The following is a 12,500-nucleotide window of genomic DNA, read 5'->3' on the forward strand; positions in this document are numbered from 1 at the left end:
GGGAGAGGACAATGGAGAGAGGAGTGAGGAGAGGGGAGAGGAGAGGAATAGAGAGGAGGGGAGAGGGGAGGAGAGGAGAGGAGAAGAGAGGAGAGGAGAGGAGAGGAGAGGGGAGGGGAGGAGAGGGGAGAGGAGAGGAATAGAGAGGAGGGGAGAGGAGAACGGAGAGAGGAAAGAATAGAGGAGATGAGGAGAGGATGAGAGAGGAGAGGAGAGAGGAGAGGAGGAGGGGAGGAGATAGGAGAGGAGGGGAATAGAGAGGAGGGGAGAGGAGAAAAGAGAGAGGAAAGAAGAGAGGAGAGGATGAGAGAGGAGAGGAGAGGAATAGAGAGGAGGGGAGAGGAGAAAGGAGAGAGGAAAGAAGAGAGGAGATGAGGAGAGGATGAGAGAGGAGAGGAGAGGAATAGAGAGGAGGGGAGAGGAGAATGGAGAGAGGAAAGAATAGAGAAGATGAGGAGAGGATGAGAGAGGAGAGGAGAGGAATAGAGAGGAGGGGGGAGGAGAACAGAGAGAGGAAAGAAGAGAGGAGATGAGGATGAGAGAGGAGAGGAGAGGAATAGAGAAGAGAGGAGTAGAGAGGAGAGGAGGAGAGGAGAGGAGGAGGAGAGAAGTAAATAGGAGATGAGGAGAGGAATAGAGAGAAGAGAGAGGTGGAGAGGAGGAGTAGAGAGGAGGAGAAAAGGAGAGAGGAGAGGAGAGGAGGAAAGGAGGAGATAGGAGAGTAGGGGAGGGGAGGGGTGAGGTGGGGTGGGGAGAGAGGTGAGGAGGGGAGAGGAGATGATAGGAGTGGTTGAGGTTCTAGAGAGGAGAGAGGAGAGGGGGAGAGGAGTAGAGGGAGAGAGGAGAGGAGAGGAGGAGGGAGGAGAGGAGGAGAGGAGAGGAGGAGGAGAGAAGTGAATAGGAGATGAGGAGAGGAATAGAGAGGAGAAGAGAGAGGAGGAGAGGAGGAGTAGAGAGGAGGAGAAGAGGAGAGAGGAGAGGAGGAGAGGAGGGGAGGGGAGGGGTGGGGAGAGAGGAGAGGAGGTGATAGGAGTGGTTGAGGTTCTAGAGAGGAGAGAAGGAGAGAGGAGAGGAGGAGAGGAGTAGAGGGAGAGAGGAGAGGAGGAGTAGGGAGGAGAGGAGAGGAGGAGAGGAGAGGAGTGGTTGAGGAGGAGAGAGGAGAGGAGGGGAGGGAAGGGGTGGGGAGAGAGGACAAGAGGAGAGGAGATGATAGGAGTGGTTGAGGAGAAAGGATGGGAGAGGAGATGAGGAAAGGAGAGGAGTGGAGTGGAGTGGAGTGGAGAGGAGGAGAGAGGAGAGGAGAGGAGGAGAGAGGAGAGCAGTAGAGAAGAGAGTGGAGAGGAGAGGAGAGGAGGAGGGAGGAGAGGAGAGGAGTGGAGTGGAGAGGACAGGAGGAAAGAGGAGAGGAGATGCAGGGAGGGGAGTGGAGTAGAGAGGAGAGAGGAGAAGATGAAAGATGTTCCTGGGGTACATTAAAAAGATGAATCATGAATTAGTTAACAATCATCAAGTTTATTGCTTGACCTCAAATCATTTATTCTCTGCATCAAATCTTTTATTTTCTTTTCTACTCTGCATAGACCGTCATACATCCAGAGATTGTTCTTCCTGTTTTAAAGGAATGGGCTCTACATATTTATGGTCCCTTGTCCCCAGCTAGCAGTCAGCCCAGATATTATAAATGGTAATTGCAGTTCACCTTTTCATTGAGGCTGCGTTTTGTGGGTCACAGTGTAAATTGCCTGCCATAACTGTGTTCTAACACAGTGTGCAGACAGTCTGAATTGGTTCGCTTTCAAAGTAAAAGTCTACTGTAAGCTCAGTCAGCATGATGTGCACGTGCGCATGCACACACACTCAAACATGCACACACACCACACGCACGCGCACACACACAGTGACATATCCCTGACAAATGAGTTGCAGTGCTGCAGCGACAGACAGTCAGAGTGGTGATGTCCTGGGGACCGGCACACAGTAACTGTGTTCCAAATTGTACCCTATTCTACAGGGCTCTGGTTAATAGTAGTGGACTACGTAGGGAATAGGGGGCCATTTGGGATGCGGTCGGTGACTACAAACCACAGTGATTTCCCAGTGGGCCTCATGAAGACCTGGTTCAACCAACAGTCACTTAAATGCTAAGCCATACTCTGAGGAAGGAGGGAGAGAGGCATGGAGACGCATCTACACCATGTTATTCCTCACTGTTTACTTGTCCAGCTACTCAGCAGCATCCAGTTCATTTAACTTATACTTTTATAATATTTTGTCAATTAAATACACTTTCTATAAATGATGATTTGATTTGGACTGTAGCTGTAGTTAGATGGTGATTTGATTTGAACTGTAGCTGTAGCTGTAGTTAGATGGTGATGTGATTTGGACTGTAGCTGTAGTTAGATGGTGATTTGATTTGGACTGTAGCTGTAGCTGTAGTTAGATGATGATGTGATTTGGACTGTAGCTGTAGTTAGATGGTGATTTGGACTGTGGCTGTAGTTAGATGGTGATTTGGACTGTAGCTGTAGTTAGATGGTGATTTGGACTGTAGCTGTAGTTAGATGGTGATTTGATTTGGACTGTAGCTGTAGCTGTAGTTAGATGGTGATGTGATTTGGACTGTAGCTGTAGTTAGATGGTGATGTGATTTGGACTGTAGCTGTAGTTAGATGGTGATGTGATTTGGACTGTAGCTGTAGTTAGATGGTGATTTGATTTGGACTGTAGCTGTAGTTAGATGGTGATGTGATTTGGACTGTAGCTGTAGCTGTAGTTAGATGGTGATTTGATTTGGACTGTAGCTGTAGTTAGATGGTGATTTGGACTGTAGCTGTAGTTAGATGGTGATTTGGACTGTAGCTGTAGTTAGATGGTGATTTGGACTGTAGCTGTAGTTAGATGGTGATTTGGACTGTAGCTGTAGTTAGATGGTGATGTGATTTGGACTGTAGCTGTAGTTAGATGGTGATTTGATTTGAACTGTAGCTGTAGCTGTAGTTAGATGGTGATGTGATTTGGACTGTAGCTGTAGTTAAATGGTGATGTGATTTGGACTGTAGCTGTAGCTGTAGTTAGATGGTGATGTGATTTGGACTGTAGCTGTAGTTAAATGGTGATGTGATTTGGACTGTAGCTGTAGTTAGATGGTGATGTGATTTGGACTGTAGCTGTAGTTAGATGGTGATTTGATTTGGACTGTAGCTGTAGTTAGATGGTGATGTGATTTGGACTGTAGCTGTAGTTAGATGGTGATTTGGACTGTAGCTGTAGTTAGATGGTGATTTGATTTGGACTGTGGCTGTAGTTAGATGGTGATGTGATTTGGACTGTAGCTGTAGTTAGATGGTGATGTGATTTGGACTGTAGCTGTAGTTAGATGGTGATGTGATTTGGACTGTAGCTGTAGTTAGATGGTGATGTGATTTGGACTGTAGCTGTAGTTAGATGATGATGTGATTTGGACTGTAGCTGTAGTTAGATGGTGATGTGATTTGGACTGTAGCTGTAGTTCGATGGTGATGTGATTTGGACTGTAGCTGTAGTTAGATGGTGATGTGATTTGGACTGTAGCTGTAGTTAGATGATGATGTGATTTGGACTGTAGCTGTAGTTAGATGGTGATGTGATTTGGACTGTAGCTGTAGTTAGATGGTGATGTGATTTGGAATGTAGCTGTAGTTAGATGGTGATTTGGACTGTAGCTGTAGTTAGTTGGTGATATGATTTGGACTGTAGCTGTAGTTAGATGCTTCAACAAACAGAATAAGTATCTGTACCTCCATGTAAGCCGTCTGCAGCTTGTTTCTCAGTCTTCCACTTTGACCTGCTGGGACAATGGAAACAACCCCCACCACCACACACAGACACTGCCTTTGAATACCACACAACCATTCTGCAGAGCCTTTTACAAAATCAAGGTCTTCTGAGCATTCAATGTTCTCTCTCCTCTCTCTCTCAGTTCTCCCCTCTCTCTCTCTCTCTCTCTCTCTCTCTCTCAGTACTCTCTTCTCCCCCCCCCCCTCTCTCTCTCTCTCTCTCTCTCTCTCTCTCTCTCTCTCTCTCTCTCAGTTCTCCCCCCCCTCTCTCTCAGTTCTCTCTCCCCCCCCCTCTCTCTCTCTCTCTCTCTCTCTCTCTCTCTCTCTCTCTCTCTCTCAGTTCTCTCTCTCTCTCTCTCCCCCTCTCTCCCTCTCTCTCTCTTAGTTCTCTCTCTCTCTCTCTCTCTCTCTCAATCCCCCCTCTCCCTTCTTTAATCGTCTGTTCTGAAGAGGGCGAAGCACGTGTCTTTAGACTGACCTTGGCAGGCAGGTAAAGTAAGGGAGCGTGGGGTTAAACACTAATGTAAATGCAGGAGCTATAGAAGGAACTCTGAGCATCCACAACAAGACCTGAACTCATGACTTCGGTGAGATGTCACTCAGACAGGAATACAAATCCCTTCTTTCTACCTCACCCTCTCTCTCTTGCTCTCTCTCCATTTCTCTCTCTCTCTTTCTCTTGCTTTCTCCATTTCTTTCTCTCTCTCTCCTCTCTCTCTTCACCATCTCTCCCTGCTGTTTCTCATTGCATCTCTATGTGCTCTTAGTGTCTACTATTACTAAAATAAGGTGTGCCTACAGTAGCAGTGTGACAGAGGTAGAACAATTTAATATAGCTTACTATATTTCAAATGACACCTAACTGGACATGCTCCCATGTAGTGTACAGCCAGAGGAGTGAATCAATGGTCTGGTCTTCATGATTACTAAACAGTGATGGATGAGATCTCTCTCTGGTTCAAGGTGATTGACCACCTCCATGTAACACAGTGATGGATGAGATCTCTCTCTGGTTCAAGGTGATTGACCCCCTCCATGTAACACAGTGATGGATTTGATAGAGCTCCAAGACGCCTGATACTATAAGATCCAAGCCTTCATTATCACAATGGCTTTGCTCACTGGCCAGTGAGATGATTCTCCATCTCCTACGGATCACAGGCGGCTGGTGGCACTCAAAATTGGGGAGGACAGGCTCATAGTAATGGCTGGAACGGAATTAATGGAATGATGTTGAACACATCAAACACCTGGTTTCCATTTTATTTGATGCCATTCCATTCACTTCATTCCAGCCATTATTATGAGCCGTTCTCCCCTCACCCACCAACCACCTTACCAACCAACCCACCAGCCACCCAACCAACCAACCAACCACCCCACCAACCACCCCACCAACTAACCACCCCACCAGCCACCCCACCAGCCACCCCAGCAACCACCCCACCAACCACCCCACCAACCACCCCACCAGCCACCCGACCAACCACCCCACCAACCACCTTACCGACCAACCACCCCACCAACCACCTTACCAACCAACCCACCAGCCACCCGACCAACCACCCCACCAACCACCTTACCAACCACCTTACCAACCACCCCACCAACCACCCCACCAACCACCTTACCAACCACCTTACCAACTACCCCACCAACCACCCAACCAACCACCCCACCAACCACCTTACCAACCACCCCACCAACCACCCCACCAACCACCCGACCAACCACCCCACCCCACCAACCACCTTACCAACCAACCACCCCACCAACCACCAACCACCCCACCAACCACCCCACCAGCCACCCCACCAACCACCCCACCAACCACCCCACCAACCAACCACCCCACCAACCACCCCACCAACCACCCCACCAGCCACCCCACCAACCACCCCACCAACCACCCCACCAACCACCTGTGCCATGGAAAAAGCAGACAATTGACCCATACACTGATTCCATGGTGACTGCATTGTAAAGGAGATAATTTGCCTCTGAAAGGGCTTAGTGTTTGATGTTTTAAACTGTAATGGGAATAAACCCCATCCTCGGGATGTGCCACTGCTACTATAACAGAAGCCTGGCTGTGTAGTTGACATTTGCATACCTCAAATGCAAAGATGAATGCATTAGGCCCAGCTGTGTTTAACAAGCCTGAAACTGAAACATCTGTGTGAGCCGGGTTGTGTGTGTTTGTGTCTGTGTGTGTGTGTTTCACCAGACATTGATGAGTGTACCGATGGCTTCGTGGAGTGTGACAGCAGAGCCATCTGTGTTAACCTGCCTGGCTGGTACCACTGTGAGTGTCGGGACGGCTACCATGACAACGGGATGTTCTCAGCCAATGGGGAGTCCTGTGAAGGTAAGTTGGGTGTCTAGACTCACCTGTTTGAGCATAGTACTGGTATGCACAAGGATCTTAGGTGCTGGAATTATTATACAAACACATATCTCATCCATTACTATTTTCCCTCTGGAATTCAACTGTATTTGTTTGTTGACTTCATACACTAACCTGTAGTCTGTCCCTCCTCCTTCATACACTAACCTGTAGTCTGTCCCTCCTCCTTCATACACTAACCTGTAGTCTGTCTGTCCCTCCTCCTTAATACACTAACCTGTAGTCTGTCTGTCCCTCCTCCTTAATACACTAACCTGTAGTCTGTCTGTCCCTCCTCCTTCATACACTAACCTGTAGTCTGTCTGTCCCTCCTCCTTCATACACTAACCTGTAGTCTGTCAGTCCCTCCTCCTTCATACACTAACCTGTAGTCTGTCTGTCCCTCCTCCTTCATACACTAACCTGTAGTCTGTCTGTCCCTCCTCCTTAATACACTAACCTGTAGTCTGTCTGTCCCTCCTCCTTAATACACTAACCTGTAGTCTGTCTGTCCCTCCTCCTTCATACACTAACCTGTAGTCTGTCTGTCCCTCCTCCTTCATACACTAACCTGTAGTCTGTCTGTCCCTCCTCCTTAATACACTAACCTGTAGTCTGTCTGTCCCTCCTCCTTAATACACTAACCTGTAGTCTGTCTGTCCCTCCTCCTTAATACACTAACCTGTAGTCTGTCTGTCCCTCCTCCTTCATACACGAACCTGTAGTCTGTCTGTCCCTCCTCCTTCATACACTAACCTGTAGTCTGTCTGTCCCTCCTTCATGCACTAACCTGTAGTCTGTCTGTCCCTCCTTCATACACTAACCTGTAGTCTGTCTGTCCCTCCTTCATACACTAACCTGTAGTCTGTCTGTCCCTCCTCCTTCATACACTAACCTGTAGTCTGTCTGTCCCACCTCCTTCATACACTAACCTGTAGTCTGCCTGTCCCTCCTTCATACATTAATCTGTAGTCTGTCAGTCCCTCCTCCTTCATACACTAACCTGTAGTCTGTCTGTCCCTCCTTCATTCACTAACCTGTAGTCTGTCTGTCCCTCCTCCTTCATACACTAACCTGTAGTCTGTCTGTCCCTCCTCCTTCATACACTAACTTGTAGTCTGTCTGTCCCTCCTCCTTCATACACTAACCTGTAGTCTGTCTGTCCCTCCTCCTTCATACACTAACCTGTAGTCTGTCTGTCCCTCCTTCATGCACTAACTTGTAGTCTGTCTGTGCCTCCTTCATACATTAACCTGTAGTCTGTCTGTCCCTCCTTCATACACTAACCTGTAGTCTGTCTGTCCCTCCTTCATACATTAATCTGTAGCCTGTCAGTCCCTCCTCCTTCATACACTAACCTGTAGTCTGTCTGTCCCTCCTCCTTCATACACTAACCTGTAGTCTGTCTGTCCCTCCTCCTTAATACACTAACCTGTAGTCTGTCTGTCCCTCCTCCTTCATACACTAACCTGTAGTCTGTCTGTCCCTCCTCCTTCATACACTAACCTGTAGTCTGTCTGTCCCTCCTCCTTCATACACTAACCTGTAGTCTGTCTGTCCCTCCTCCTTCATACACTAACTTGTAGTCTGTCTGTCCCTCCTCCTTCATACACTAACCTGTAGTCTGTCTGTCCCTCCTCCTTCATACACTAACCTGTAGTCTGTCTGTCCCTCCTCCTTCATACACTAACCTGTAGTCTGTCTGTCCCTCCTTCATACACTAACTTGTAGTCTGTCTGTGCCTCCTTCATACATTAACCTGTAGTCTGTCTGTCCCTCCTCCTTCATTCACTAACCTGTAGTCTGTCTGTCCCTCCTCCTTCATACACTAACCTGTAGTCTGTCTGTCCCTCCTCCTTCATACACTAACTTGTAGTCTGTCTGTCCCTCCTCCTTCATACACTAACCTGTAGTCTGTCTGTCCCTCCTCCTTCATACACTAACCTGTAGTCTGTCTGTCCCTCCTTCATGCACTAACTTGTAGTCTGTCTGTGCCTCCTTCATACATTAACCTGTAGTCTGTCTGTCCCTCCTTCATACACTAACCTGTAGTCTGTCTGTCCCTCCTTCATACATTAATCTGTAGCCTGTCAGTCCCTCCTCCTTCATACACTAACCTGTAGTCTGTCTGTCCCTCCTCCTTCATACACTAACCTGTAGTCTGTCTGTCCCTCCTCCTTCATACACTAACCTGTAGTCTGTCTGTCCCTCCTCCTTCATACACTAACCTGTAGTCTGTCTGTCCCTCCTCCTTCATACACTAACCTGTAGTCTGTCTGTCCCTCCTCCTTCATACACTAACTTGTAGTCTGTCTGTCCCTCCTCCTTCATACACTAACCTGTAGTCTGTCTGTCCCTCCTCCTTCATACACTAACCTGTAGTCTGTCTGTCCCTCCTCCTTCATACACTAACCTGTAGTCTGTCTGTCCCTCCTCTCTGCAGATATAGATGAGTGTGCGACAGAAAGACACAGCTGTGCTAACGATACGGTGTGTTTCAACGTGGACGGAGGCTACGACTGCAGGTGCCCTCACGGCAAGAACTGCACCGGGGACTGTAACCACGACAACAAGCACAAACACAACGGGCAGATCTGGGTGCTGGACAACGACAGGTGCTCCGTCTGCTCCTGCCAGGTGAGTGATGTACTGTAGAACCTCCTGGGGAATCATGGGAATTGGAGTCTTTTGGAAAAATAGTTTCCAATCAGAGTTTTATATTTCAGTTACAATCTAATGCTAAATCTAACATGTCAAAATATAGATCTGAAAGGAAAAGCTTAGTCTGACTCTCTCCCCCTCCCCCCTACAGTCTGGTCTGGTGATGTGTCGTAGGATGGTGTGTGACTGTGAGTCCACCACAGCCGACCTGTTCTGCTGTCCAGAGTGTAACCCCGGCCTCAGCAGCCAGTGTCTGCACCAGAACAGACTCATTACATACAGCAGTGGAGACACCTGGGTGGAGAACTGCCAGCAGTGCCAGTGTATGGTGAGTTGGCATCGACAGACACTGTAGAGAGATGTGGAGGATAGTACCAGTACATAGTGAGTTACTGGGGTAGTGGAGGATAGTACCAGTACATACTGAGTTACTGTGGTAGTGATGGATAGTACCAGTACATACTGAGTTACTGGGGTAGTGGAGGATAGTACCAGTACATACTGAGTTACTGGGGTAGTGGAGGATAGTACCAGTGCATACTGAGTTACTGCGGTAGTGGAGGATAGTACCAGTACATACTGAGTTACTGGGGTAGTGGAGGATAGTACCAGTACATACTGAGTTACTGTGGTAGTGATGGAAGGGATGGACATGAATGTAGCCCACAAGCCTGAGGCTAGTAATGTTCAGACCAGGCTAGTCGTTTTCAGACCAGGCTAGTAATGTTCAGACTAGACTAGTAATGTTCAGACCAGACTAGTAGTGTTCAGACCAGGCTAGTAGTGTTCAGACCAGACTAGTAGTGTTCAGACCAGACTAGTAGTGTTCAGACCAGACTAGTAGTGTTCAGACCAGACTAGTAGTGTTCAGACCAGGCTAGTAGTGTTCAGACCAGGCTAGTAGTGTTCAGACCAGACTAGTAATGTTCAGACCAGGCTAGTAGTGTTCAGACCAGACTAGTAGTGTTCAGACCAGGCTAGTAGTGTTCAGACCAGGCTAGTAATGTTCAGACCAGACTAGTAGTGTTCAGACCAGACTAGTAGTGTTCAGACCAGGCTAGTAGTGTTCAGACCAGACTAGTAGTGTTCAGACCAGGCTAGTAGTGTTCAGACCAGACTAGTAGTGTTCAGACCAGGCTAGTAGTGTTCAGACCAGGCTAGTAATGTTCAGACCAGACTAGTAGTGTTCAGACCAGACTAGTAGTGTTCAGACCAGGCTAGTAGTGTTCAGACCAGGCTAGTAGTGTTCAGACCAGGCTAGTAGTGTTCAGACCAGACTAGTAGTGTTCAGACCAGGCTAGTAGTGTTCAGACCAGACTAGTAATGTTCAGACCAGGCTAGTAATGTTCAGACCAGACTAGTAGTGTTCAGACCAGACTAGTAGTGTTCAGACCAGACTAGTAGTGTTCAGACCAGGCTAGTAATGTTCAGACCAGGCTAGTAATGTTCAGACCAGACTAGTAATGTTCAGACCAGGCTAGTAATGTTCAGACCAGGCTAGTAATGTTCAGACCAGACTAGTAATGTTCAGACCAGGCTAGTAATGTTCAGACCAGACTAGTAATGTTCAGACCAGGCTAGTAATGTTCAGACCAGACTAGTAATGTTCAGACCAGACTAGTAGTGTTCAGACCAGACTAGTAATGTTCAGACTAGACTAGTAGTGTTCAGACCAGGCTAGTAATGTTCAGACCAGGCTAGTAATGTTCAGACCAGACTAGTAGTGTTCAGACCAGGCTAGTAGTGTTCAGACCAGACTAGTAATGTTCAGACCAGACTAGTAGTGTTCAGACCAGACTAGTAATGTTCAGACTAGACTAGTAGTGTTCAGACCAGGCTAGTAATGTTCAGACCAGGCTAGTAATGTTCAGACCAGACTAGTAGTGTTCAGACCAGACTAGTAATGTTCAGACCAGACTAGTAGTGTTCAGACCAGGCTAGTCGTTTTCAGACCAGACTAGTAGTGTTCAGACCAGACTAGTAGTGTTCAGACCAGGCTAGTAATGTTCAGACCAGACTAGTAGTGTTCAGACCAGGCTAGTAGTGTTCAGACCAGACTAGTAATGTTCAGACTAGACTAGTAGTGTTCAGACCAGACTAGTAGTGTTCAGACCAGGCTAGTAATGTTCAGACCAGACTAGTAGTGTTCAGACCAGACTAGTAGTGTTCAGACCAGGCTAGTAATGTTCAGACCAGACTAGTAGTGTTCAGACCAGGCTAGTAGTGTTCAGACCAGACTAGTAATGTTCAGACTAGACTAGTAGTGTTCAGACCAGGCTAGTCGTTTTCAGACCAGACTAGTAGTGTTCAGACCAGACTAGTAGTGTTCAGACTAGACTAGTAGTGTTCAGACCAGGCTAGTAATGTTCAGACCAGGCTAGTAGTGTTCAGACCAGGCTAGTAATGTTCAGACCAGGCTAGTAATGTTCAGACCAGGCTAGTAGTGTTCAGACCAGGCTAGTAGTGTTCAGACCAGGCTAGTAGTGTTCAGACCAGACTAGTAGTGTTCAGACCAGACTAGTAATGTTCAGACCAGGCTAGTAGTGTTCAGACCAGGCTAGTAGTGTTCAGACCAGACTAGTAATGTTCAGACCAGACTAGTAGTGTTCAGACCAGACTAGTAATGTTCAGACCAGGCTAGTAGTGTTCAGACCAGGCTAGTAGTGTTCAGACCAGACTAGTAATGTTCAGACCAGACTAGTAGTGTTCAGACCAGGCTAGTAGTGTTCAGACCAGGCTAGTAATGTTCAGACCAGGCTAGTAATGTTCAGACCAGACTAGTAATGTTCAGACCAGGCTAGTAGTGTTCAGACCAGACTAGTAATGTTCAGACCAGACTAGTAGTGTTCAGACCAGGCTAGTAGTGTTCAGACCAGGCTAGTAGAACATTTGCCCAACTAACCCACCAGCTTGAGAATCTCTGTTTTTAAAAATATAATATGTCCCAGATTTCGGTACTGCATGTTTGGTAGGCTAATACCATGCCAGTATATGAACCCTCAGCAGGCCCAGTGCCAGCAGAGTAGACGCTGATTCGTTTTCATTGACATACTGTATGGAGGAGAAAGAGGTAGACCCAGAATGTGGCTCTTGAGAAGCCTGAGTGCGTCAGTGCTGTGGGTATACAGACTGGACTGGACTGGATGCTTCTGTCTTGTTGTCGTGAGACAAGGGATTTAAAGTCTACCAATCCCAATTGAATCATAAAAGTTCAGCGAACATATGGCAGTAAATCTCTCTGTGCTATCGACCGGTGCCAAGCCTGCCTCTCTGCCTTTCTGCATGTCTCTCTCTCTCTTTCTATCTCTCTTTCTCCTTTCTCACTCTCTGCCTTTATCTGTCTCTCTCTGCCTTTCTCTCTGCCTTTCTCTCTGCCTTTCTGCATGTCTCTCTCTCTCGTTCTATCTCTCTTTCTCCTTTCTCACTCTCTGCCTTTCTCTGTCTCTTTCTGCCTTTCTCTCTGTCTTTCTCTCTCTTTCTGCCTTTCTCTCTGCCTTTCTCTGTCTCTCTGTGCCTTTCTCTCTGTCTTTCTCTCTCTCTGCCTTTCTCTCTGCCTTTCTCTGTCTCTCTCTGTCTTTCTCTCTGTCTTTCTCTGTCTCTGTGCCTTTCTCTCTGTCTTTCTCTCTCTTTCTGCC

The 12,500-nt window shown here is 47.5% G+C and overlaps 1 protein-coding gene across 1 annotated transcript in view; it reads left to right on the forward strand.

The window, feature by feature from the left end:
* The window catches only part of LOC110490712 (protein kinase C-binding protein NELL2), a 104,988-nt gene that overhangs the window by 86,194 nt on the left and 6,294 nt on the right, over positions 1-12,500 (forward strand). The window contains exons 16-18 of the mRNA XM_036945213.1: positions 6,046-6,186; positions 8,648-8,841; positions 9,017-9,193. Coding sequence (XP_036801108.1) covers positions 6,046-6,186; positions 8,648-8,841; positions 9,017-9,193 — 512 coding nt within the window. The remainder of the gene's footprint in view (positions 1-6,045; positions 6,187-8,647; positions 8,842-9,016; positions 9,194-12,500) is intronic.

Source organism: Oncorhynchus mykiss, chromosome 15 (assembly GCF_013265735.2).
Source record: "Oncorhynchus mykiss isolate Arlee chromosome 15, USDA_OmykA_1.1, whole genome shotgun sequence".
NCBI lineage: Eukaryota > Metazoa > Chordata > Actinopteri > Salmoniformes > Salmonidae > Oncorhynchus > Oncorhynchus mykiss.